This window comes from Pectinophora gossypiella, chromosome 29 (assembly GCF_024362695.1).
Source record: "Pectinophora gossypiella chromosome 29, ilPecGoss1.1, whole genome shotgun sequence".
Classification (NCBI taxonomy): Eukaryota; Metazoa; Arthropoda; class Insecta; order Lepidoptera; family Gelechiidae; genus Pectinophora; species Pectinophora gossypiella.
Genome location: NC_065432.1, coordinates 5,165,773 through 5,191,855, shown reverse-complemented (window position 1 = coordinate 5,191,855; position 26,083 = coordinate 5,165,773). Strand labels below are relative to the sequence as shown.

The window sequence follows — 26,083 nt, the reverse complement described above, 5'->3', positions numbered from 1 at the left end:
CACCCGGTACAACGTTTAAGACAACAAGCCTGAGGGTGCCCAGATGGGCGCGAACCGCGGCTCAGGGCGTCGTCTGAGAGGAAAAATATTTAAAAGAATTAATCGACGCTAGTGGGTCGATAGCGATAAGCGCTGATTGACGGAAATCGTCGACCACACCGACAGGCCAGAAATCTTTAAAAAGTTTTTAGTTTTTTTAGTAAAAAGGAATACTATCCGTACCAGGGTGTATAAGACTGCCGCACAGTTTGATCGGGATCATTGACTTCTTTATATATTTGATCCAATTTCGCTCTTGCTTCTGGCAAATATTTCACCCACTTGCTCTCAGGATTCAGTGAAAACGTCAAAGCTGATGTTGGATTTGGACAGTCGTAATGGCTCCTATTGACAATGTCGACGGTCTTATTCGTCCTATCGTGGATTTTCTCGCAAATAAAACATTCAAACGCTTTGACGGTGTTATCCAAGTCATTTTCATACGGTCGGGTTATCAGTTCTCGGATCAGTTCCTTGTTCGTTACGATGCCTAACGTCTTGTGCTCGAGGTATTCTTCGTACGCCGTGTCGTTGTTCAGGAGGTATTGCAGGTGTTGGCTGAGCAGCTCCGGCGTGGGGAAGTCCTCCAGCAGTATGGCCGACTTGTTGTTCGGCAGCCAGTCCCTGATCAGCGGCGAGCCGTAGTATATCGGGACTGTGCCCACTTCTATAGCGCGCCAGATCTTCTCAGTAACATAATCATTGCAGACAGCATTTTCTATAGTTATCACAAATTTGTATCTTGCCATTAGCTTCATCAATTCGTCACCATAAAGATGGTATAAATACGTCACACTATCGCCTGCAGTAGTCTTGTACATTCTATGTAACGGAAGTTCTTTGTTATTAAGACAATTCCCGTAGGAATCTACTTGGATGAACTTCATCAATTGTTCGACGTACGCGTCTCTTTCGGTCGATGTATCACAATTCGTCTGCAAATATAACACTGGAGCTAATTTCGACAGCAGCGAATTCTTTTTCTGTGTTGGTACGAAGTAATTTGGATTCGTTATAACTTCTCCATCTCGCAAGTTCATTAACGGTATTGGTAAATCGCTGTACCTGCTAAAAGTAGACGAATAATTGAATAGTTTTAATGCGTCTTCGAACATGAATACGTACCTTGAAATAGGCGATTCATTGTGAAGTAATCCCCAGATTTTATCGCCTCTTGGTAAAGGGATTCTGTCCATATCCGAAGCGTAGAATAGATAAGCGTCTACCTCTTCGGGTTGGGTTTGTGGTCTGAAAATCTCACATTGGATACAACTCGAGCGATGACTGCAGTTAATCTTTCTATTCAAACCAACCCACCAGACATCAGTCGTAAACCACACGATAGCTGGAACCCTGGATTTTCTCGCAGCAGTATCTGTGTTATTCCCGTGAATAGTTTGACATTCGCGAAGATTGAACAAGAAATAAATCACGATTAAGAAGAATACTCCCAAAGCTACAGAAGCCCAGATTTCTTGTGTTCTTTTCAATATTAGGGATATCTTTCCTAGATTAGTTCGCGGTGGAGTCGGCCGAATCTCTCTTGGGACTTGGGCTACCGCAACAGCCGTTTGGTTCTTCGGATTTGGTCTTATACCCAGATCAGCTCTCGTCATTGCAAATAAGAAAACTGTTAGACACAACTATGATTACAAAACTCTTCACAACAGTAAAAAAAGATGCGGTTTGCTTATATTTTCTGATGCAGTTCAACAAAACTTGTCAATATGTTGTTTATTGTTTTGATAGATATGTATCTTGTTTTTCGATTCATTTTCTCTTAAAAACGGTTTGTCAGTTTTATGGGAAGACCAGTATGACCAGTAGCCGTAGTATGAAGCCTGCAAGACATGTGAAAAAGGCAAAAATTTAAATATGCATATTCCCTATTTACGGTGAATTGGTCATGTCCTTAGAAGACTTGGGAACACCCGTCCCGACGAGCTCTGACCTGTTTTGCGTGTGGAAAACGCAGAAGGGGACGGCCCAAAGAGACCGAGAACTAAAAACTCTTTCAAATGTCATGGGAGCGGGCTACAGAGGCTGCAAAAGATCGCGAGGAGTAGAAATCTGTTGTTTGAACTCTACACCCCAGCAAGGGATAATAGGATTAAGAAAACAAGAAGACCGTGACGGTAATAATAATAAATTGCAAGAAATATTGCAAGGACTATTGATACTATCGATATCGAAGACTATCGACAGTAGCCTATTGATTGGCAACACTGCATGAGTGTGGCTTGGCTTGGCAGCTACACAGCCACTGTTAACATCATCTGTCAAGATTTTGTGTGCAATAATGATGAGTGGCGTGGGTTAAAGGTCGTGCAACGAGGCTATAAAATTCCCAAAAAAAAAATGGTCAATATATTACTCTTTGTAGTCTGTGTATAAGACATGCATAGAGCAACACGGACCTTCGCATGACATGTTTTGTCCTGAATCAAGGAGAATATAATTCACTACATATTTTGTGAATATTCACATGATCAACACGGGAAATCATGCTTCAACAACGGTCAACACAGTGGATTCTGTGATATGTGTAAGGCAAAAGAAATCAGTCACTGTAGTCCTGTGTATCACGGGCTTGCTTCTCAAATGGGGAGCTTTGGTTCGATCCCCGGTACCAGATTTGCACTGACTTACTTAACTCTTTTTTTTCTAGAATCCAACAACAAAAATGGCTCAAAGTGAAGACCTCGTTGCTTTGGAAAAGTATCAACTCCATCAACGCGGATTCCTGAAGCGTCTCATAATCATTTACAAAAGCAAAAACTCGGCGATAAAGCAGCTACTACCTACTCTATTTTCTGCTATGGTATTCTTTTTAATGGTGCTTTGGTTGTACAAGATGGAAAACAACTTAGACAATTGGCCCAACGGTCGTTGGAAGAGATATGATCCCTTACCGTCTATCGTCTGGTACACGACAAATATTTGGTGGATACAAATGAACAGGAGAATCACTTGCACCAGCGGCTTAAGCACCTTTGTATGCGAAGTCTTCAAACTCCAGACAGCACCAGAAAATCCTAATGCGTATCTGTTTTACGGCCCCGATGTGCACTACTTTCCTCTTCCAAGAAATTCTAGCGTTCTCTGGGGATTATTGCACGACGAATCACCTGCTAACAGATTGGAGTTTGTCTACGAAGAAGGGTTAAGACTCTTCAATTTCTCGTCAACTTTCAGCAGGTTCAGCGATGTACCGATGCCGTTGATGAAGTCCAGAGGTCTGGACGCACTTACTAGTCGTAAATACTTCATCAAGACGCCAGATAAAAACGCTGCTCTGTCAGATATTGCTCCTGTAATCTACATGCAATCTGATTGCTATTCTATGAGTGAAAGAGATGCCTATGTTGCACAGCTTATGGGGTATATTTCTATAGATTCTTATGGGGAATGCCTTCGTAATAAAGTTTTGCCCTTAGGTGACATATATAAAGGAGCTCCAAATTATCTTCAACATCTTTATGAAGATGATCTATTAAACTTCATATCAAGATATAAGTTTATGATAGCGCTAGAAAACGCAGTCTGCAATGATTATGTAACAGAGAAGCTCTGGCGGGCGTTAGAAGTGGGTGTAGTCCCGATCTACTACGGCTCGCCGCTGATCAGGGACTGGCTGCCGAACAACAAGTCGGCCATACTGCTGGAGGACTTCCCCACGCCGGAGCTGCTCAACCAACACTTGCACTACCTCCTGAAAAACGACACGGCGTACGAAGAATACCTCGAGCATAAGACGTTAGGGCGTATTTCAAACCAGAAATTGTTGGACGATATGAAAGCAAGGTCTTATCAAATTGACTTAGCAGGAACAGCATTTAAATTTGAGTGTCTTATCTGTGAAAAGCTTTACAATAACGAGAATGCGGTCAATATGGTGACGAAGAAGCATTATGATTGTCCGATGGGGCCGTTTTCAGACTTAGCTCAAGTCCCTAATCATACACGTACTTGGAAGCGGCTGTATGATGACGCGAAGTACAATGTTCACAGCCTGGTGAAGGAAATCGACAATCCAGTTGATGGTCGTCGTGTATCAAATACCAGCTGGTGGATTGATGACTACTAAGAATAGCTAGCACTGTGGTGGACCCAACTAGTTGACCAGCTAGTTTTGCCCATACCCAACAGATGGCGCGCAAAGCATTGCATGTATACAACTTCCAACATGACACCGTTGGATCGTCGATCCCTAGTCACACTACCAACTTGTGGCTAGCGGGGTACTGTGCTCTGTTCGGTACCACGACAACACGCTTTAGCGGCAGCACACCCTTGCCGCAAAACTGGTAACCCCTCGACAGACTGGTAACCTACGCCTTCTGGGAGTCAGGGCATACCCCAGACACTTCAAACAAACAACCTTGTTTTACACAGACACTACACATTGACGTTATCGTACACGCGCATCTGTGTGTGTGACGTCCGAAACCAGCGATTCAAGACTAAACTATGTCCGGGTTGTGAGGTAAACCTAGCTCAGCCGCTGGTGGGCGAGCGGAGAGTTGCCGTTCTATACGTAGTATTTTTCTTTATTCTATGGTCAGGGGCAACTGCAAACGTACATACATAAATTCACGCGTATTTTCCACCGGGGTAAGCAGAGACTATATAATTCCATTTGCTTTCGATCCTAACACTTCTCTTGCTTCCTCCACATTCATCAATCGCTTCATACACGCACGCCGGTTCAGAGTAGATCGTAATAAAACTTTTCTAAGGACATCTCCAACATCGAACGTCGAACGTGCATCATCAAAATCGCGCATCTAAACTATAAATAAAGTATTACTTATTTATCTACGTAGGCTAGATTAGATTAAATAGAATCGATGTATAAGTACGTACATAAAATTAAATATAAGATTAAAATTAAGTATTTATTTTTTTGTACTTCTTCTATCGTGTGGGATATGACGTGTATTACCAACCTCATCCACCCTAGTCTCAGAGTTATAATTGACCCGCCAAAGGTAACTTGTAACTAGCCTTCGTGATGAGCCTGGCCTATAGTAATGTTCTTACCAAACTAAGAATCACAAAGTGATTTTTGTGATTATGTCCCTACATTTATTTTTAACAAAGCTAATTCTCTATTTTGTTACTTCCTACGTCATACCAAAAAACAATACGCTCTATGGCAACATTTCTTGATGTACGTCTTTTCAAAGACAATTTCTCCATGGCAGAATTGTCAAAGGTGACAGAAGCCATCACAGTAGAGAGCTCTAGAGAACGATTCTATTTACTTCCTATACGCGAAGAAAAAATCAGCCCAATATAGGTTAAGTAACTCACATATTATTATAAAACTTTATGAAGTGTTGTGAAGCTTTATGCGAATGAAGACTTAAAGAAAGTTACTCAAGAATCGAAAGTAAAGAAGACGAAAATCAAACTAGAAATAGAAAATAGCTTCAGAACCCCTATATCGATTTTGCTGGCGTGGTCGACGATTGCCGTCATTCAGCGCTTATCGCCTATCGACCCACTAGGGTTGATTATTCTTTCAAATATAATCCACTCAGATAACGCCCTGAGCCGAGTTTTACCTCCAACTGGGCACCCTCAGGCCTGTTGCCTTAAATTTGGTCCGACCAAGTAGTTAATACTATATCCAGCAAATTTACAATAAATCACGTCAAATAAAACTTAAGAAATCGTATTCCAAAGTCCTTATCCTAAAAATGGCGCAATCTCAAATTCCTGACCAAAAAAGGAGTGAGTTTAGTTTCCCTTACAAGCTATCTGACTCCAGTATTACCTGCAAGACATTCAAAAAGTTTTCAATAGTTCGTGAGACTCTCATCGGAATCCTCACGGCTTCTGCCTTCTTAACTGCAACATTCTGGTTTCTGAACTCCGAAAATTGCATGGTCTTAAGCAATTACACCAACGGCAGCAAAGTGACAAATACATCCAAGATCCCATCACTAGTTTGGTATAGCAGTGACGTTTGGTGTTTCCCAATCAACAGAAGAATCCGCTGCCAGAACGGCTCGAAGGTTTTTCAATGCGACTTATTTAGGAAACAAACCCAACCTGAAAACCCAGAGGCGTATCTCTTCGACGCAGCAGAGATGGATAAGCTCCCGTTACCAAGAGATAGGGAGACCATTTGGGGCGTATTCCATGAGGAATCTCCTTTGATCAGGCTTACGTTTATGTACGAAGAGGGTCTGAACCTTTTCAATTACTCAGCTACCTTCAGCCGGTTCAGCGACTTACCCGTACCTTTGATATGGATGAAGAGTTTAGAAGCCATAACCTCCCCTTTATATTTCATCAACAGTTCAGTGAAAACCACTTTTCTATCCCAACTTGCCCCTGTTATGTACCTGCAATCTGATTGCAATACTTCGACTGACAGAGATGCCTACGTCCAAAAACTGATGCAGCATATTAGTGTAGACTCCTATGGTGCTTGTCTTCGCAACAAACCGTTGCCTCTAAATGGAATCTATTCTAACGAAGGTTTCTACAAGTACATGCAACACCTTTTCGGACAAGAGCTCTTAAGATTCATGGCGAGATATAAGTTCATGATCACGATAGAAAACTCTGTTTGCAACGATTATGTAACAGAGAAGCTCTGGCGCGCGATAGAAGTGGGTGTGGTGCCGATCTACTACGGCTCGCCGCTGATCAGGGACTGGCTGCCGAACAACAAGTCGGCCATACTGCTGGAGGACTTCCCCACGCCGGAGCTGCTCAGCCAACACCTGCACTACCTCCTGAACAACGACACGGCGTACGAAGAATACCTCGAGCATAAGACTTTAGGGACTATTGCGAATCGAAGATTGATTGAGGAAGTAGCAGCAAGGCCTTATCAAATGGACTTGCAGACTGCGAGAAAAGAGTTTGAATGTTATGTATGCGAAAGACTCTACACCAGGAGGAGAAATGAAGTACATATAGTAACCAAAAAACATTACGATTGCCCGTTACCTAGATCAGCTTTAACTCTCTCTGTGAACGAAAGTAGTTCGTGGCTGGAAAGAATAAGAAAAGCGAAGATCAAAATAGAGAAGTTGCAAGAAGAAATTAGAACGGCGAATCGTACCCTGCGTAGTTCTGTTACCAGTTTTGATTTTGATGGAAAATCAATAGAATAGTTAGCAAACTAATGGCTTTTTTCTATTAGTAATGGCATGACCTCATCAACACTGGTGTCAAAGTTACTATTGAGCCGCCAAAGGCCCCTGACATGGCTCATGTAACGACCACTTACCTACATCAGTAAGTAGTAACCGGGACCAACGGCTTAACGTGCCTTCCGAAGCACGGATTATCTTACTTTCGGACAGTCAGGTGATAAGCCTGTAATGTCCTAACCAAACTAGGGACCACAAAGTAATTTTTGTGATATGTCCCCACCGGGAATCGAACCCAGGACCTCCGGATCGTGAGCCCAACGCTGAACCACTGGACCATGGAGGTCGATTATGTTACAGTTAAAGTGCGTCCTTCCTTGTCTTCTTCTATCGTGTGGGTTGTGAGGTGGATTACCAACTTCTTCCACCCTTCATCTTTTGTACGGCCTCGGTGGTCCAGTGGTTTGAGCGTTGGACTCACGATCCGAAGGTTCCGGGTTCATATTTAAGAGTAGCGACACCTGATGGGAGACAGGCAGTTTTTATCCTCGAGGCTGTATGGCGTAGCACCTTTGCCTATCCTATGGACAGCTGAAAGATCGGCTCTATGGGTTTACTACGTTTAGGAATTATATACAAATATTTATGTATATGTATTATTAATAATAACTTTAAACTATAAATATCTCCAATATTTTATTCTAATTATTTATATAGATTGAAGGATCTATCCTCTCTGATCCTTTTTCCAAATTCCGTTCCTTGTATTTTCCTACGAATCCGTTTCCCTATCTTAGTCTGTGGCAAATGCGCGAGCCGGACGAAGCCAAAACTTAAAAAAAAAATACTACTCTGGTGACAAAAATTGATATCTGCCAAAAAGCAATATTAGTAGATTACATTTGATTTTAATTCTCTTCGATCGTAATCAAGTAATGAATGAAAACGACAAGAAGAATCTATCGCTTAGCTCCTGGATACTTCCTAAAATATTCACAATTCTTCTTGCTACAATTATTTTGATGATAAGTCTCATTTGGTTTACCAATTATTCTAGCTTTCTTCCTTCAAACAATTGTTCTGCGAAAAATAACACAGAAATTAGAAGACCAGCTATAGTTTGGTATACTAATAGCGTTTGGGCATCTTTGTCTAGAAGAATTTTATGTTCAAATGGACTTGAGAACTTTGCATGCGATGTCTTCAGGCGAGAAAGTAGACCTAGTCACACAGATGCATATTTATTTGACGCTTATAATCTAGAAAGATTCCCGTTACCAAGAAATAAAACTGTATGGGGTTTATTGCATTACGAAGCGCCATTCTGTAAAGTCATGTTTATGTATGAAAAAGCGTTAAACTTGTTCAATTATTCAGCAACTTTTGGAAGAAATAGTAACGTACCTATGCCGTTAATATGGATTGGTGGACGCGATATAGTAACAGATACGCTGTATTTCGTTAACACTTTAAATAAGAATGAACTTCTGTCAGAGATAAGTCCTGTACTATTCTTGCAGTCCGATTGCTTCACTCCTACAGAAAGGGAAATATATGTCGATAAACTTATGAAATATATACAAGTAGATTCATATGGGAGATGTCTTAATAATAAAAAGTTACCTCTAAGCAACACGTATAAAGATTCATACCAATACCACTTGAACGGTGAAGAATTACTAGAGTTTATAGCAAAGTACAAGTTTATGATAGCAATAGAAAACTGCATTTGCAACGATTATGTTACTGAGAAATTCTGGAGGGCTATAAAAGTGGGTGTAGTGCCGATCTACTACGGCTCGCCGCTGATCAGGGACTGGCTGCCGAACAACAAGTCGGCCATACTGCTGGAGGACTTCCCCACGCCGGAGCTGCTCAGCCAACACCTGCACTACCTCCTGAACAACGACACGGCGTACGAAGAATACCTCGAGCATAAGACTCTAGGAAAGATTTCTAATGAGAAACTTGTAAAAGAATTACAAGAGAGAGCTTACCAAACGGATTTAGATGCAGTAGTCAATACATTTGAATGCTTTATCTGTGAGAGGCTTTATGATGAAAAAAAGCAAGTCAACATAGTGAATAAAAGCCACTATGATTGTCCAGAACCTTATTCAGCATTGTCGCTCTGTGTAAATCCGGAAAATCCTAAACTAGAATTGTTACGAGATGCAAAAGAAGACTTGGATAAGATATATAAAGAAATTGAGAACTCAGATATGAGTTATCATGGTTCCAATATGACTTGGTGGTGATGATTTTGAACCATAGGTGTTCGGCCTCGTTTAAGGACACGCAGGTCGTCATACGGCGCGGGCGGCCGGTAAAACAAACGCATAACATTGGTGCTGCTTCCTGTAGACAGCTGGGAGGATTTTTAACACGTTGACAGTCCCCATACGAAATGTTTTGACTTCCTTATAAGTCCCGCATGTTACCTTATTTTTTATACGTCCTGTTAAAAACGGAAATAATAATAAGTAAATGTATTCTAAACACTTCACAAAACCTATTGAGTCCAATAGGAAGTAAACCATATCTCTTCCTATCATGAAAAAATTAGAACTTTCAAAGGCCGTAGTCAGGGCTCTGAACAAGTATGGGTCACGGACTTATAGAACTAGTCCGTCATGACCCATATATGGATCACTGCATTGTCAACGTGTTAAAATGATTGCCACACAAAAAAACCTCAAAAAAAATAAATCTTTATTGTGAAATTATTGCTGTCCTTATCTCTGTATTTTGTGTCCATTGTGCTCAATAAAGTATATTATCTATCTATCTATCTAAAATTGAGGTGTGTTCCATAAATTTTATGCCCGTCGGTTACCCGTCCCTTTCCTTTCCGGCACTAATAAAATGACAGGTATAACTTAAAATAACATTAAGTGGTGTCAGCAGGAATCAGGGCCAATGTACTGAGCATTCACAGAGAAGATGGCGGATGACGCCATTTTTTTTCCTGCAGCCCACGCCACGTCCCTGAACCCGTTCAGGTTTCGTTTATGACACCGTACGAAAACTTTGGGGGATGATTTAGCCCTCAGAGTTTCAGACCATGATTCTGAATTGATATCAAGTGGAAATCCTGTAGAAAAATGTATGATAATTATTATGTTTATGGCAAAACCTTTTGTGGCTAGTGTATGTTTGTATCTTGTGTATTCTAAAAATAGAAATCTCTTAGAAAAAAATAAGCTTTTTTTATTTTAAGTATATAGTTTGGGCTTCGCGCCACTTGCTGAATTATAATCACAGACAATTTTTTTTTGTTGATTTTCCGCGAAGAACAAGGCAAAGGAACCTATGCCCATACGGCTATGTGTTATGTATTTTATTTTCTTGATGATGATTAATGAAATGATGAAAGGTGGTGACGATAAATGGTGAAACCTAAGCCCCCACCCTCGCAGCAGACTCCTACTCCGAACCCCAAACGAATTAACTCAAGTCCGCATAAACTTTCGAGTTATGCAGCGGCTTGTTGGCACGAAGCGAAAATAGATAGGTACACCGATAGCGTAACACTATCGCGGATGTTTTCCGACTAACTTAATGCGATCATTAACCACAAAACACCACTTCGTATTAATTATGTAAATTATTCAATGAAGAAAGCAACCGTCCCGTGCCCGTTCCGGCCAAAAAGTCCTCGGGTCACAGAGAGTATTAAATGTAAGTGATAGTTTATACAAAAAAAAATATTATCAGCCGATAAAATCTGTAGTCTATGCTGGATTCAATAGATACTATGATAATGTCTTGTAAACGTCAAAATAACAATTTGAAGTCTTGAGACTCGATCAAATCAATTGTTATATAAAGAAGTATAATAATTAGATAGCGTAGAGTTTTCTTATATTAGTTTCTGTAATCAATTGCATCATAAATCTACATAAACAGTATATATACGTCCCACTACTGAGCACAGGCCTCCCTTCAATCAACCGAAAGGGGTATGAAGCATACTCCACCACGCTGCTCCACTGCGAGCTAGAGGCATTTAAGCTAGTATCTCGGCACCAAACGCATAACGTGCCTTCAGCAAGGAATCAACATATTTTTTTGTACAAGCAGGTGAATCAGCCTGCAATGTCTTAGCCGAACAAAGGACAATCCCGCAAAGTGATTTTCGACAGTGTCCCCATCGGGAAACGAAACTGGAGCTCCAGATCGTGAGCCCAATTCTGTACACTACGGAGGCTGTTACATCATAAATATACATTAGTCCAGTGATACAGTCTCGTGAAGAAGCTAAGTTCAAGCTTTAAATCCACAAGGTTCACGTCAACCATTTCCTGCCAGCTAGAAAGCACAGATCTCTCAACAGTAGCTTTGGACCATACACCGCCTCTCTCAACCACAATCCCCCCAAGTTAAGTGGTCTTTTTGTGCGTAACCAAGAGCCTTTGCGGTTTTAATACTGGTCGAAAATGTCCAAAATCGATAACACTCAGCTCCACCAAAGCCAAAACCCTCAGGAACTATTCGACTCTTACATGGACGATAGATTCAACTGGAGAAACTCGAAAATCTTGCGAGAACTATTCGTATTCATCACTTCCATAATCGCTTTGATCGGAATCATCTTCTGGATCCTATATCCAAATCACTGCATGAGCCTTTATAACCCTTTTACAAACATCACTAATACTATAGAAAAAGAGGCGAAAATCCCAGCCATAGTTTGGTATACGAGCGACTTTTTGTGCTTACCTTTTAACAGGAAAATCAATTGCTCCAATGGTTCTAGAAAATTCCAGTGCGAGTTGTTTCGACCCCAGACGCAACCAGACGATGCAATGGGATACCTTTTCGATGCTGCTGCGTTAGAGGCTATGCCTTTACCGAGGACGCCAAAAACTGTTTGGGGTCTCCTTCATTACGAGTCTCCGGTTTCAAGAATAATGTTCATGTACGAAGAAGCTCTGAATCTGTTTAACTTCTCTGCAACATACAGCCGGTATAGTGATGTCCCTTCGCCATTTATGTGGATGGAAAATGAATTCAGTATAACGACGCCTATGTACTTCGTTCCGACAGCTGAGAAAAACTCTTACCTATCCAAATATGCCCCAGTTCTGTACCTGCAGTCGAATTGCAATAGTGCTACGGAACGCGACGCGTATGTCCAGAAATTAATGCAGTACATCAAGGTTGACTCCTATGGTTTTTGTCTTCACAACAAAGTGTTGCCTTTAGGGAAAATGTATGGCCTTCCAGAGGAAAGCCAATATACTTACATGAACCACATTTACGGTCAAGAATTGCTAAAATTCATAGCGAGGTACAAATTTGTTATATCCATTGAGAATGCAGTGTGTAACGATTATGTGACGGAGAAATTCTGGCGCGCGATCGAAGTGGGAACAGTCCCGATCTACTACGGCTCACCGCTGATCAGGGACTGGCTGCCGAACAACAAGTCGGCCATACTGCTGGAGGACTTCCCCACGCCGGAGCTGCTCAGCCAACACCTGCACTACCTCCTGAACAACGACACCGCGTACGAAGAATACCTCGAGCATAAGACTCTAGCGTTAGTAACAAACCCGAACCTATTGAACGAATTTGGTGCGAATTATTTTCAAAGGGATATTACCAAAATTATAGCAAATCTGGAATGTTTAGTGTGTGAAAGACTGCACGAAGACAGTGATAGAGTGAACATAGTGACGAAAAAACACTATGACTGTCCCTTGCCCACGTCAGCATTGACTCTATCGGTGAATCCGGATAATCTGTGGATGAAACGCATAAAGGAAGCTAAATCTACCCTAGATGAAATGATTGAGGAAATTAAGAATCCTGATCCTAACATTCGAACGACCAAGACTGCTTGGCTATCATATAGATGGTGAAGAGCTCGGTGGCGCAGCGGCAAACGCGCTCGGTCTGCGATTGTTGAAGTTAAGCAACTTTCGCAAAGGCCGGTCATAGGATGGGTGACCATAAAAAAAAAGTTTTCATCTCGAGAGCTCCTCCGTGCTTCGGAAGGCACGTTAAGCCGTTGGTCCCGGCTGCATTAGCAGTCGTTAATAACCATCAATCCGCACTGGGCCCGCGTGATGGTTTAAGGCTCGATCTCCCTATCCATCCATAGCGAAGGCCCGTGCCCCAGCAGTGGGGACGTTAATGGGCTGATGATGATTATGATGATGATAATGGTGAATTCAAAATCAATCAATAAATATCACATAAACGTTTCTGAGGGGCTAAAATGGCCACATCGAAGCAATTCATCCAAAAAAGCAATATTGCAATTTGACATTCGCGCATGTAAAAGTAAGTACGCAGTGCAAACGAATGTCAAATAGCAATATTGCTTTCTTAGATGAATTGCTTCGATGTGGCCATTTCAACCTCCTAGGTTAAGTCACAAACCTCCGAAACTCATTACTTGTAAATGTGGGTTATATTATCGTGTTTTTTTTTATATTTTATTATTTCTTTTAATCTAATTAATTAACTATTAATCTGCATAAGTTCCTATTATATTACTTTTTTAATTATAATTTTGCTTATAAGGTCTTTATAATCAATAGTATCGCCTATATGGTGTATTCTCTTCATCTTATCGTGTGGGTTGTGAGGTGGAATACCAGCCTCATCAACCCTGGTGTCATGCTGGTGCTAAGCCGGCTGTAAGTAAATCTTTTACTAAAAGCAAAAAATTGCCTTGCAAAGTAAATTAAAAGCATAAGTCGTGGGTAGTGATGGGCAGGGAAAGAAAAAATTGGGTGGGAAAGAAAAAATATCGGGAAAATATGGGAAAATAAAATAAACACCCGAAAAATTCCCGAATCATGGGAAAATATTTTTATTTAATTATTTTTAATCTTATTATTATTTGTACGTCGTTTCCATGTCTCGGGTCGGGTCTGTCATGGAGTCCCGGACTTTTGGAAGGCGTGCGTGGGGCTGAAGCCAACACGTAGAGGCCCCTTAAGACAATTTACTCTAAATGTGTTGTGACACCAACCGGCGATTATCCCTGTATGCACTATGGGAGTGCACCCAAAGACAATCCCTGGTTCGTGTAGGACTATTGCAGATTATGGGAACAAAAGGAACTGGGCTATTGGGTTGGGGGTTAGTGAACCTATATACTGGGGTTATGGGGGACTATGGCGCCTGCTCGATCAATGTTAATAACAGAGATACATTGGGCAGGCGGTGACTCGTCACTCACTGGTTGGGCCACCTATCTAGCCGATGCGACTGGACGGCAAGGCAGCAACATGGTTGTGAGCATGTCAGGGTGTCAAGAGGTTTACACCGCTTTCTGCGAGGCGGTTTACCCGCCTTACCAACTCGCGACTTATGCATCTTTCACTTCCACCCTGCGAGCGTATAGCTCTAACGCCCCACTCTGGCTGGCCAATGAAGGCAAGCCAGAGGTGAGAGTCCTGCGGCCCCCGCTAAGGTCCACTCCGGCCAGCCAGTACTGTCACCATCTTTGTTGCTCTTCTTTGGACTCTCTCTAGTAGTGCAATGTCCTTCCGATAGTAAAGTCTCCATATTTGAAACCCATGTTCTAACAGCGGTTTGACGTAAGTAAGTTTCGTAAAGCCTAAGAAACAATTCCGTATCTATATGATAAAAAGCTTTTCTAATTATGTATAAGAGGGAGTTATCCTTCTTAGTGATTCCAATAATGTGTTCGTCCCACTTTAGATTATGTGTTATCGTTATGCCAAGGTCCTTTTGTTTTTTAACACACTCGAGAGGTTTTGAGTCAATGGTGTAACTCAACGTGGGGTGGTTACTGCCAACATGCAACACAGTGCATTTGTCTACGTTTAATGTGATTAGCCAATCTCGGGTCCAAGCAATTACTCTATCAAGATCATCTTGAATTATATTATGGCTAATAAGTGGATTCCCCGTTATTTTCGTGTCATCTGCAAAGAGTGATATATCAGACATGATACCATGTTTAAGATCTGTAAGGTAGATACTGAATAAAATAGGTCCTAACACCGATCCCTGCGGCACACCGCTGAGGACTTTTCTGGGAACAGAGTATGATTCTCCGATGCGCACAGAGAATGTGCGATTTCACAGGAAGTCTTCAATCCACTTCACGACATTGCCTCTGATTCCAAAGGGCTCTAATTTAGCAATCAATCGTGTGACAGGAACTCGATCAAAAGCTTTTTCATAGTCCAAGTAAATAATATCTGTAGGTATTCGTGCCTCCCAATTTCTTGCACAAAACCATGTTGCTCCTCGATGATGACATTCTCTCGTGCCAAAAGCATCCTATATATCCTATAATATGTAGATATCTTTGCATGGAATTATTAAAATCGAACATTCCATTCAAAATATATTACAAAGGAGATCATCGGCTTTCCATACTTTGGCCGGCCCAAATTTGAAAGTGCCGGTCAGAGAAAAAAAATGTGTCAAACCTTTCGAGTAGACCATTATTTTGACTTTTATTGGAATTTACGTTTTAGTTTAAATATGAAAAATGCCGACCAGCAAAAATATCATGTTGAGAGTATCGAGTAGACTGTTAACATTTTTTTTTCTATAGCGCCAAACTTGTATGACCATTAGTTTGGCTTTTAAAAATCTTGATTTCTTATTTATTTTATATGAAAATAAAGTGCTTTCATAGTCCAAGTAAATAATCTCTCTTTCCGTTTTGGTTCAAATGGGAAAATGTCAGCCAGCGAAACAAAATAAGTTAAATCTTTTGGTAAACGACTTGAACGACGTATTTTTACTATACTACCAAATGTCGACTTTGGCTTTTATTGGACTTTTTAAAAAAACATTTTTTATACATTTTAACAATGACAACAAGCAGAGCTTTCCCAATGACTAGTTATTAGTCAGATAAATACTTTGTGTTTTTGTTTTGTGTGTTGTTAGGTGAACTTCTATATTAATACTATCTGATTTTAGATATGATGTTGGCTGTAGTTTTTGCATTCGACTCAACGTTACGGCCTAAGTTTAGGTTGAATTATGGTATTGATTCACCTTGACTGTAAATGGTTACCACCCTCCAAAGATAAGCTTGCCATCTAGTGACGAAACTCGTATATTGGCATGACGTCTGAAGTATCTGTTAAGGAAAACAGGAGACGGGTAGTTGTACTTTGCAAGTATGCCTATCACAATGTCCTGGTGCTACTCGGCCGATAACATAGTAGGTACCTCTATCACCCCACTGTTTATTCCTTGTATACACTTTTCTTTAAAAAAAGTAGTTTCTTAAGCGTGTATCACCATCAGGTAAGGTAGTGGTCAAACGCAAACCTATTTTTCAAAAGACGACCACCATATTACGCCTTTAGCAAGATAGTTCCATTATCACTAGATAAAACTTTTTTTGATTTTTGGAAAATCGAATTAAGTTCAAAATATTGGTCATAGTCGTTTAATGCCATAGTAATAAACATTCTGACGATCCTTTAAATAACGCGCCTGTTATATTTTATTTTTATACAAAATGAATCAAAAATCAAGTTTTTTTTAAATCCAACAAAAGCCAAACTAATTAATGGTCATACACGTTTTTGTCATAGTGAATAATGTTTACAGGTATTTTCTCGATAGCTTTGACATGTGTTTTTTGCTGACCGGCACTTTTCACACAGAAACTATAACGTAAAGTCCAACAAAAGTCAAAATAATGGTCATAGACGTTTGGTGCCCTAATAATAAATGGTCAAATGGATAAGTTCTAACGGGATATACAAATATTGTTTCATGGCCGGCACTTCACATTTTCACCAAAAATGTATGAAAATTCAGTTTTTTTTTAATTCGAATAAAACCGAAAATATTGACCCTACAGCTTTGGTGCCATAGTAATAAATGCTCAGACGGATAAGTTCTAAGGATATATACCATTATTGTTACTTGGCCGGCACTTTACATTTTCATCAAAAATGTATTAAAAATACAGTTTTTTAAAATCGAATAAAACCGAAGATATTGACCCTACAGCTTTGGTGCCATAGTAATAAATGCTCATATGGATAAGATCTAACGGAATATAGCAAAATTATTTTTTGGCCGGCACTTTGACTTCTGGGCCGAAATACGATGATCTCCTTTAAGTTTTTTAAGAGTTCATACGACACTACGACAGAAGATAAATTGGGCATAAGTAGGCATACATTATATTTAAATGGTCTTTGTTGGAAATCCTTACTTTTAATACAAATATATGCGATAAAAAAATATTTTCCCTTGAAATGGGAATTTTTCGGGTTTTTTCCCTCAGAATTGGGAAAATTCCCAAAACGCGGGAATTTTCCGGGTAAGAACCCAACACTAGTCGTGGGTAATTTATTTTTTAAAAAATGGCAACGCATAGTGGGATGACGTCAGCGCGGCTAACCTTGAAATGTTAGCTGTCACTTTTGAGCATACCTGCGTGCTTAGCACCGTAAGCACGCGACTCTTTCTCGCCGCGGCAGAGATCGCCTGTCTCTTTCTGTGCAGTACTGTGAGAGAGTGACGGGGGACGTATGTCGAGGCGAGAAAGAGTCGCGCGCTTACGGTGCTAAGCTCGCTGGTTGGATTAATTCTGTGCTTAATATTAGTTATGTCTATTCTTTATTGTTATTCAAACTATAATTTTTCTTCTCCGTTTTCACGGGTTTATTAATTCATTATTAATCTCGTATTTTTATTATTATGTTGCCTATAAATAACTTTTACTTTTAAGCAAGAAATATTTCCGCCTAATTCCTGTGTTTGTTTGTTCATTTCCTAGTTATGGTACACTTTGCTTCTCAAACGTGGTACGCCAGTTCGAAACCTGGCACTGGACGCAACAATGAGTTAATAATTTATCTCAAGTTAATAATAATACACATACATACATAAACTCACGCCTATTTCCCACCGGGGTAAGCAGAGACTATAGAATTCCATTTGCTTCGATCCTGATACACTTCTCTTGTTTCCTCCACATTCATCAATCGCTTCATACACGCACGCCGGTTCAGAGTAGATCGTATTGAACCTTAAAATAATAAATAATAAAAAAGTTTATTCAGGTAAAAACTTCGACACACCTATATATTTACAAAATTAAAATATAAGTACTTACATTAATATTTAGTTGGAAAAATGGGTGCCGCAGTTCACCAAACGTGAACTCCACCTCCTCACCTCCGTGGTCCAGTGGTTGAGCGTTGGGCTCACGATCAGGAGGTCCCGGGTTCGATTCCCGGTGGGGACATATCACCAAAATTACTTTGTGGTCCCTAGTTTGGTTAGGACATGATTATCCGAAAGAAAGATGATCCGTGCTTCGGAAGGCACGTTAAGCCGTTAGTCCCGGTTACTACTTACTGATGTAAGTTAGTAGTCGTTACATGAGTTATGTCAGGGACCTTTGGCGGCTCAATAGTAACCCTGACACCAGGGTTGATGAGATTCGTACTGCACCTCACAAACCACACGATAAGAAGAAAAAAATCATAATACTTGGCTGTATGGGCATAGTTCCCCTTGCCCTTCGGGGAAAATCAATCAAAATGAAATGGTTATGGTAATCTCTTCTTAGTCTGTGGTTGTGTCAGGTGTCAGCAAAGAGTAATACTAGGTGTCAGACAAAAAGGCATTAGCGAGGCTAAGGAGTCGACCCAGAATCGCCTGTGTTTTGCATTTTATCTAATACTTTACTCTAGTCTCCTTGAAGAGGCAGATTATAACAGTAAAAATTCCAAGGTAATCAATTCATTGGTTCTTGAGATTACGCCAAACATACAGAGAGATATAATTTGTTCTTTTTATTACGTATAACGATGCAAAAAAGAGAGTTTATTTATCTTTAGTTCCACGAATATAACACGGAATGATCACAGCCGAAGATCGAAGGAGAATCGAAGAAGAAAAAAGTTCGAAAGAAGAAATCTACGAGAAAAGATCAACTTTCTGTAAAACTATTATGAAAAATTACATACTTCTTGGGGAAACAATTGGAATATTCATAGTTGGTGCTTTATTCATCTCTCTGGCTATCTGGTTTCTTTGTTCTGATCATGTTTTACAAATCCCCAAAGCTCCTAAAACTAAAATCTACATTAACTTTACGAAGATACCGTCAATAGTGTGGCATACTAATCTGGTCTACTGGAAGGTTCCAACTACTAGACGAAGAAGTTGTTTCAACGGCGTCGTTTATCTAAACTGTAATGTTTACCCTAGAGGCTGTGGGGAGTCAAACCCTGAGGCTTACTTGTTCTACGGAGCATATATCGGAGACTTTCCGTTACCACGCCATCCTAGAATAATCTGGGGTCTGTTGCACGAAGAATCTTACAGAGACAAATCTGTTCTAGTCTACGAAAAGGCGTTGAATCTATTTAACTTCTCTGCTACCTATAGTAGACATAGCGACGTTCCGTTACCTCTATATTGGATGCGGAAAGGTCTAGAAGGAATCAGATCTAGGAAATACTTCGTCGATACTAAAGCAAAGACTGATCTCCTATCGAAACTTGCACCAGTTCTATTCCTGCAATCAGATTGTGAAACTGCAACGAATAGAGATGAATATGTCACAGAGCTGATGAAGTTTATCAAAGTAGATTGCTCTGGGAAATGCCTTCACAACAAAGATATGCCTTTACACGAAATATACACGTCGACTTCTTATATAAACAATCTTTATGGCGAAGATCTATTGGTTTACACTGGACAGTATAAGTTCATACTAGCAATAGAAAACAGCATCTGCAAAGATTACACGACGGAGAAATTGTGGAGGTCCTTAGATGTGGGCGCAGTTCCGATCTACTACGGCTCGCCGCTGATCAGGGACTGGCTGCCGAACAACAAGTCGGCCATACTGCTGGAGGACTTCCCCACGCCGAAGCTGCTCAGCCAACACCTGCACTACCTCCTGAACAACGACACGGCGTACGAAGAATACCTCGAGCATAAGACTCTAGGAATCATTTCCAATCAGAAACTTATAGATGAAATAACATTAAGGCCTTATCAAAATGACCCTAGGAACCTTATGGAGCATTTTGAGTGTTTCGTCTGTGAAAGGCTTTACGATGAAGGGGGTAAAGTCAATATAGTGACGAGAAAGCAATACGACTGTCTCCCTCCAACTTCAGCTCTTACCTTAGCTGTGAATCCTAATAATAGTTGGACTAATAGAGTAGAAGAAGCGAAAACAAAAGTAGATAGGTTGTACGAAGAGATAGCAAATACTCATCATAATCCTCACTATTCTTATGTTAATTGGTGGTGATAATCTTTCGACAGAGCCGTGGAGCCGTGGTAGCCGAGTTGGTAGAAAACTTGCCTCTCACTTTGAGGTCGCAGGTTCGAATATAGCACAGACCTAAACCAATGATTATCGAATTTGTTTTCGAATTCATTTTTGGATCATAAATGATTATCACATGCTCAGCGGTAAAGGAAAACATCGTAAGGAAACCCACATTCCCGAGAAATGCATTTTCGGAGGTATTTGACCTAGCCTGTATTGGGCTGGTTTTCCAATCGCGGGTTGGAAGGTCAGACAGGCAGTCGCTTCTGTAAAAAAACGGGACTTGTCAAATCTTCAGATTAGGTAAACGGACCCTGTGAATAAAGGGATGATGCAAGGGGAATGATGAATCCCCCGCACACGTGGTCGATGTTTTCTTTTAAATGTTTATTGTTGTTGACAGTCGAGAAGTCATCCCATAACTGTATAATATCTACTTAAATATTAAGAATTGAATAAAAAATATTGTCAGTAAACAATTATATCTTTATTATTAATCTTAGTTGATTTTGTACTACAGTACAGGGGATCGAACCGGCGCTCTCCATTTGGGAAGCAAGATGTACAGGACTACAGTGACTCCTCATAAATAAATCACCAATTTGTATAGATTGCGTCTCTGATCACCACGATGTTCGTGACTCTCGTGGCGTCAGATCTGACTGCCCAATCTCCTGGTAAAGCTGCTCTACTCGTTCCTTATCTTCCGTCAAACGCTTTATCCATCCATTTTTCGGATTCACCGACAGAGTCAACGCAGATGTCGGTATTGGACAATCGTAGTGCTTCTTCGTCACCATATTGACATTACTCATGTTACGATGCAGCTTACTACATACTAGACACTCCAGTTCTTCTACCACACCCGAAAGATCCACTTCGTGAGGTCTAGCTGTCAGTTCGTTGATTAACTTCTGATTGGTGACGCGTTTGTGAATCTTATGCTCGAGGTATTCTTCGTACGCCGTGTCGTTGTTCAGGAGGTAGTGCAGGTGTTGGCTGAGCAGCTCCGGCGTGGGGAAGTCCTCCAGCAGTATGGCCGACTTGTTGTTCGGCAGCCAGTCCCTGATCAGCGGCGAGCCGTAGTAGATTGGCACCACGCCCGCTTCTATAACTCTCCACAGTTTTTCTGACATATAGTCGTTGCAAACGGCATTCTCAATAGCAATCATGAATTTGTATCTGGCTATGAATTTGAAGATTTCTGAATCGAACAGAAGAGACAGATACCCATCCGTTCCATTCAAATGGTTAAACTCCACTTGTAAAGGTAAGTTCTTGTTATTCAAACATGCTCCGTAAGAGTCTACTTCAATGTATTTCATGATTTCTTTAACATAAACATCCCTTTCTGTTGCCGTGTCACAATTTGATTGGATGTACAATACAGGAGCTATCTTTAACTTTGAAAGTAAAGCATTCTTCATAGACGTATTAACGTAATATGTGGAGGCGACCAATTCATCGTACCCTGATAACCATATTAGCGGCATTGGTACATCACTGTAACGACTAAATGAAGCAGATACATTGAACAAATTCAACGCTTTTTCATACATGAATTGGAGGCGATTTATCGGAGATTCGTCCAGCATAACTGCCCAAAGCGTCTTCGGGTGTCTTGGTAAAGGAAACGTTTTCACATACCCTGAATAAAACAAGTAAGCATCTACGTCCTCCGGATGATACTCTTGAAGAATCACATCGCATTCGATTTTGCCAAAATGGTCGGTGCAAAGCACTTTTCTGTTACATCGTGCCCACCAAAGATCGTTGGTGTGCCAAACCATTATCGGGTATTTTTTGGTGCGATTTCTGTGTGCGGAAGGAGAGTTTTTCATGTCTATGTACGCCCAAGTTAGAAAGAGATAAAGAATACTTAACAATTGCAAGATCCCAACGAGTTTCAATATTCGATAAGACTTTCGGTAAGATTTCACAGTCATAAGTTCTTCAGTTGGGTAAGGGATATCAAGACTCATGTCGGAGTTTTTCTCATTCTCCAATTTCTGTTTATCAGACATCGTTTGGGAATCTGAAAAAAATACATTTACAATTTATACAAGCGTAGCGGCGTATGAGCCGTGGTAGCCCAGTTGGTAGAACGCTTGCCTCTCACTTTGAGGTCGCAGGTTCGAATCCAGCACATCCCTAACCCAATAACTGTCGAATTTTCGCATTCATGTTTAGATCATAAAAGATTATCACGTCCTCAGTGGTGAAGGAAACCCACATTCCCGAGAAATGCATTTTCGGAGGTATGCAACCTAACCTGCATTGGGCTGGTTTTCCCTTCGCAGGTTGGAAGGTCAGACAGGCAGTCGCTTCTGTAAAAAACCGGACCTGACAATTCTTCAGGTTAGGTTAGCGGATATTGTGAAAAAGGGGATAATGCTAGGGAGGTGATGAATTTATACTAGCGTAACTGATACCCGTATTGTAAGATGTTAACTCCAACCTTCCTTGACTCCGTCCTTATTTCAGGCCACCTCAAGGCCTTCCTCGAACTCAGCGTTATTGCTCTTTAGACAGCTGTCATCATCCGCGTAGAGTTGTTGTTGTTGTTATAATCGAGCTAGAGACAATTTCTTGGGATTATGATCACATAAAAGCTATTTTTTGGTTTTTATTGCGTGGTTTCTGCGTAGTCTAAAAATTTATTTGTCACATCTGATTGTTTTTTTTTTTCAGCAAAACCTACGTAAAGCTAACGACCATAAGCCGAATATAAAAACACTATTAAGACAAATTCAATTCAAATTCAAATTCAAAAATATATTTATTCAGTAGGTAACATAGTTACACTTTGAATCGTCAATTTTTACATAACGAACGTCTCATCCGCCTAAAACTACTGCAGCTTCTCATTTAACACAGACAAAGTTATGGAGACGTAATGTATTTCGGGAATACGTGTAAGTATATTTTAAATGTCTGTGAATTTTGGCATAGAGCAACACCTAAGCAACACGGACCTCTGAATTTTTTTGAATAACATTAACAGCCAACGGCAGAGATACGTTTTACGAAGTTTCGTGTTGCTCTATAGCTCTATAATTAATTATATTCTCTTTGCTCTTTGATTCAGTTGAAGTAACTTAGATGTATTCAATGAAGAAACCCCAAAGAAATACTATAAAAAGTCAATATTGTAAGGGAAATATTGCAATCAAAATGACAAGGAACAAGAAAAAGTCTTCTGAAGCACATAACATCTTTGAAGACATTGAAGCGAGGAGAGACCAAAGAATAATCACGCAAGGATTCCGAATATCCCATTCGTTCGTTGCAATCATATTCGTCGTATGCATATTCCTAATTTGGATTAAAGAAACTGACGTAAAAGGCACTAATTTCATAAAAGATTTAGACAACAACAATTCGTTGCCAGCAATAGTTTGGTTCACGGATGTGTGGTCATTCCCTAAAGAGTTACCGCTGAGATGCCAAGACGCGAAAATGGACGTACATTGCAATATTTATAAACGCAATTTCAATGACACGCCTGCGAATCCCGAAGCATATCTTTTCTACGGAAGTTACATAAAGAATTTCCCGTTACCAAGAAATCCGGAGACAATATGGGGGTTGGTGCACGAGGAATCCGTAAAGAATAAACCTGAACTGATGTATTCCAACTTCTTAAGCTTATTCAATTATTCTGCTACGTTTAGTAGGTTCAGTGACGTGTCGCTACCGTTGATGTGGCTAGCAGGTCTAGACGGCATAACAGGCTTGGACTTCTACTTAAATACTTCGGTTAAAAACAGTTTTCTAAATGACATCGCTCCTGTGTTATACATGCAGTCTGATTGTGATACGGCAACAGAGAGGGATGATTATGTCAAGAATCTTATGGAATTCATACCCGTGGACTCGTACGGCGTTTGTCTCCGCAACAAAGAATTGCCTTTTGGAGGAGTCTATAAGTATAGTGAATCTGATGGCGCTAACAGAAATTATTTAAACAATCTATTCGATGACCAATTACTGAGTTTCATGGCCAAGTACAAATTCATAGTCTCAATTGAGAACGGAATCTGCAACGATTACGTCACAGAGAAGCTCTGGAGGCCTTTAGAAATAGGCGTAGTGCCTATCTACTACGGCTCGCCGCTGATCAGGGACTGGCTGCCGAACAACAAGTCGGCCATACTGCTGGAGGACTTCCCCACGCCGGAGCTGCTCAGCCAACACTTGCACTACCTCCTGAACAACGACACGGCCTACGAAGAATACCTCGAGCATAAAACTTTAGGCCTCATTGCAAATCAAAGGTTGATCCATGAGGCTACTGAAGGACCTAATCAGTCAGATTTTAACGAAATGATGCAAGAGTTCCAGTGTTTTGTATGTGGAAGGCTCTATGGAAGAAATAATAGCGAGGTTCAGACGGTGACAAGGGACCATTATGATTGTCCTTTGCCGTATTCAGCTCTGACACAATCTGTGAATCCAGACAACAAATGGGTGAAGATTATTGCAGATGCTGAAGAGAGCGCTAATCGAATGTACGAGGAAGTACTCAATAGCACATTACAACTACGAGTGGCCTAAACACTGACATCCTATAAGCAAATAGAATCACAATCGCTAAGGCTATTCCACCAGAGCTGTGCGAGGTAGCTAAGCGGTGTACGAGGAAAAAATCCATCAATAGAATCACTTCATTTTCCTAGGAAAATGAGCGAGCTAGCCTCGCTCAGCTCAGCTTTGGTGGAAAAGGGTTTAGCGAAGCGAGGTCACTCTACATACAAAACAAGCGAGAAATGTACGCGAAGGATATGTTGCGAGGAATGTGTTGAAAGAAATGTGCTGCGAGGAATATGTTGCAAGGTTTGCGACGATTTCACAGCTTCGCAACGCATCGTCGCACCGCACATTTGCGCATTTTGATAGCTCCGTTACACTTCATCGTGCGAGACATTTACCTCGCACAGCTCTGGTGGAAACCCCTACACATTTCCACAGCACAGCTACACATCTCTCTGGTGGAAAAGCAGCCTAAGGAGTTCTTCCTAAAAAAACGCATAAATATTATGTACATTAAGTTATATAGAATAGAATAGAAATTGTTTATTCTAAAAGGACGCCACACACAAAGACAAGACAATAACATCACTTAAAAAAATTCACAAAATAATTATGTACAAAAAGCATAAAGGATGTTCATTAGAATGTTCATAAGGTGGTGACGTCCTGAGATAAAAGGGCTTCACTCAGCACAAGTCGCAAGTCACAAGTGTAGATAGTATAAGCTCGTTACCTCAAATTGGCATGTTAGGCAGGTTAAATAAAGTGTGATATCGGTTGTACAGTTTCGTTACACGCTGTCGCTTCTTTGGCGGCCAAAGGATGTTTTTGAGGTACCGAACTGAGCGTAGTACCCCGCTAGCCACATGTTGGTAGAGTGACTAGGGATCGACGATCCAACGGTGTTATGTTGGAAGTTGTATATATGCGTCTTGCTGTGTAAACTTTGATATCGTGTTTCACGACTGCTCACGAGCTCAGCGGTGATGGAAAACATCGTGAGGTAGCACACCTTCCCGAGAAATACACATTCGGAGGTATGTGACCTAACCTGTATTGGGCTGGTTTTCCCTTCGCGGGTTGGAAGGATAGACAGGCAGTTGCTTCTGTAAAAAACCGGACCTGT

At 40.8% G+C, this 26,083-nt stretch overlaps 8 protein-coding genes across 10 annotated transcripts; 6 read left to right on the top strand and 2 right to left on the bottom strand.

Annotated features, from left to right (window-relative positions):
- Positions 1-212: 212 nt before the first annotated feature.
- LOC126379701 (alpha-(1,3)-fucosyltransferase 10-like) lies at positions 213-1,079 on the bottom strand. The gene has a single exon (XM_050028521.1). The coding sequence runs from the start codon at positions 1,077-1,079 to the stop codon at positions 213-215; it is 867 nt and encodes a 288-aa protein (XP_049884478.1).
- Positions 1,080-2,893: 1,814 nt separating this feature from the next.
- LOC126379700 (alpha-(1,3)-fucosyltransferase B-like) lies at positions 2,894-4,126 on the top strand. The gene has a single exon (XM_050028520.1). It carries the CDS (start codon positions 2,894-2,896, stop codon positions 4,124-4,126), a length of 1,233 nt encoding a protein of 410 aa, XP_049884477.1.
- A 2,011-nt stretch (positions 4,127-6,137) lies between these two features.
- Positions 6,138-7,175, top strand: LOC126379699 (alpha-(1,3)-fucosyltransferase 10-like). Its single transcript, XM_050028519.1, has one exon. The coding sequence runs from the start codon at positions 6,138-6,140 to the stop codon at positions 7,173-7,175; it is 1,038 nt and encodes a 345-aa protein (XP_049884476.1).
- Positions 7,176-8,331: 1,156 nt separating this feature from the next.
- On the top strand, positions 8,332-9,412 carry LOC126379698 (alpha-(1,3)-fucosyltransferase 10-like). The gene has a single exon (XM_050028518.1). It carries the CDS (start codon positions 8,489-8,491, stop codon positions 9,410-9,412), a length of 924 nt encoding a protein of 307 aa, XP_049884475.1. The 5' UTR covers positions 8,332-8,488.
- A 2,181-nt stretch (positions 9,413-11,593) lies between these two features.
- Positions 11,594-13,021, top strand: LOC126379697 (alpha-(1,3)-fucosyltransferase B-like). The gene has a single exon (XM_050028517.1). It carries the CDS (start codon positions 11,594-11,596, stop codon positions 13,019-13,021), a length of 1,428 nt encoding a protein of 475 aa, XP_049884474.1.
- Positions 13,022-19,560: 6,539 nt separating this feature from the next.
- On the top strand, positions 19,561-20,403 carry LOC126379696 (alpha-(1,3)-fucosyltransferase 10-like). Its single transcript, XM_050028515.1, has one exon. The coding sequence runs from the start codon at positions 19,561-19,563 to the stop codon at positions 20,401-20,403; it is 843 nt and encodes a 280-aa protein (XP_049884472.1).
- Positions 20,404-20,953: 550 nt separating this feature from the next.
- LOC126379499 (alpha-(1,3)-fucosyltransferase B-like) lies at positions 20,954-26,027 on the bottom strand. Of its 3 annotated transcripts, XM_050028272.1 has the most exons (4): positions 26,009-26,027; positions 25,356-25,442; positions 22,883-22,999; positions 20,954-22,459 (listed from the first exon to the last, which is right to left on the bottom strand). In XM_050028272.1, the coding sequence occupies exon 4, from the start codon at positions 22,446-22,448 to the stop codon at positions 21,048-21,050; it is 1,401 nt and encodes a 466-aa protein (XP_049884229.1). In that variant the 5' UTR covers positions 22,449-22,459; positions 22,883-22,999; positions 25,356-25,442; positions 26,009-26,027; the 3' UTR covers positions 20,954-21,047. The 3 variants fall into 3 exon arrangements, with proteins under 3 accessions (XP_049884229.1, XP_049884227.1, XP_049884228.1); XM_050028270.1 differs by having other exon boundaries at positions 20,954-22,999; XM_050028271.1 differs by lacking the exons at positions 25,356-25,442; positions 26,009-26,027 and having other exon boundaries at positions 22,857-23,285.
- LOC126379695 (alpha-(1,3)-fucosyltransferase B-like) lies at positions 24,226-24,981 on the top strand. Its single transcript, XM_050028514.1, has one exon. The coding sequence runs from the start codon at positions 24,226-24,228 to the stop codon at positions 24,979-24,981; it is 756 nt and encodes a 251-aa protein (XP_049884471.1).
- Positions 26,028-26,083: the final 56 nt, after the last annotated feature.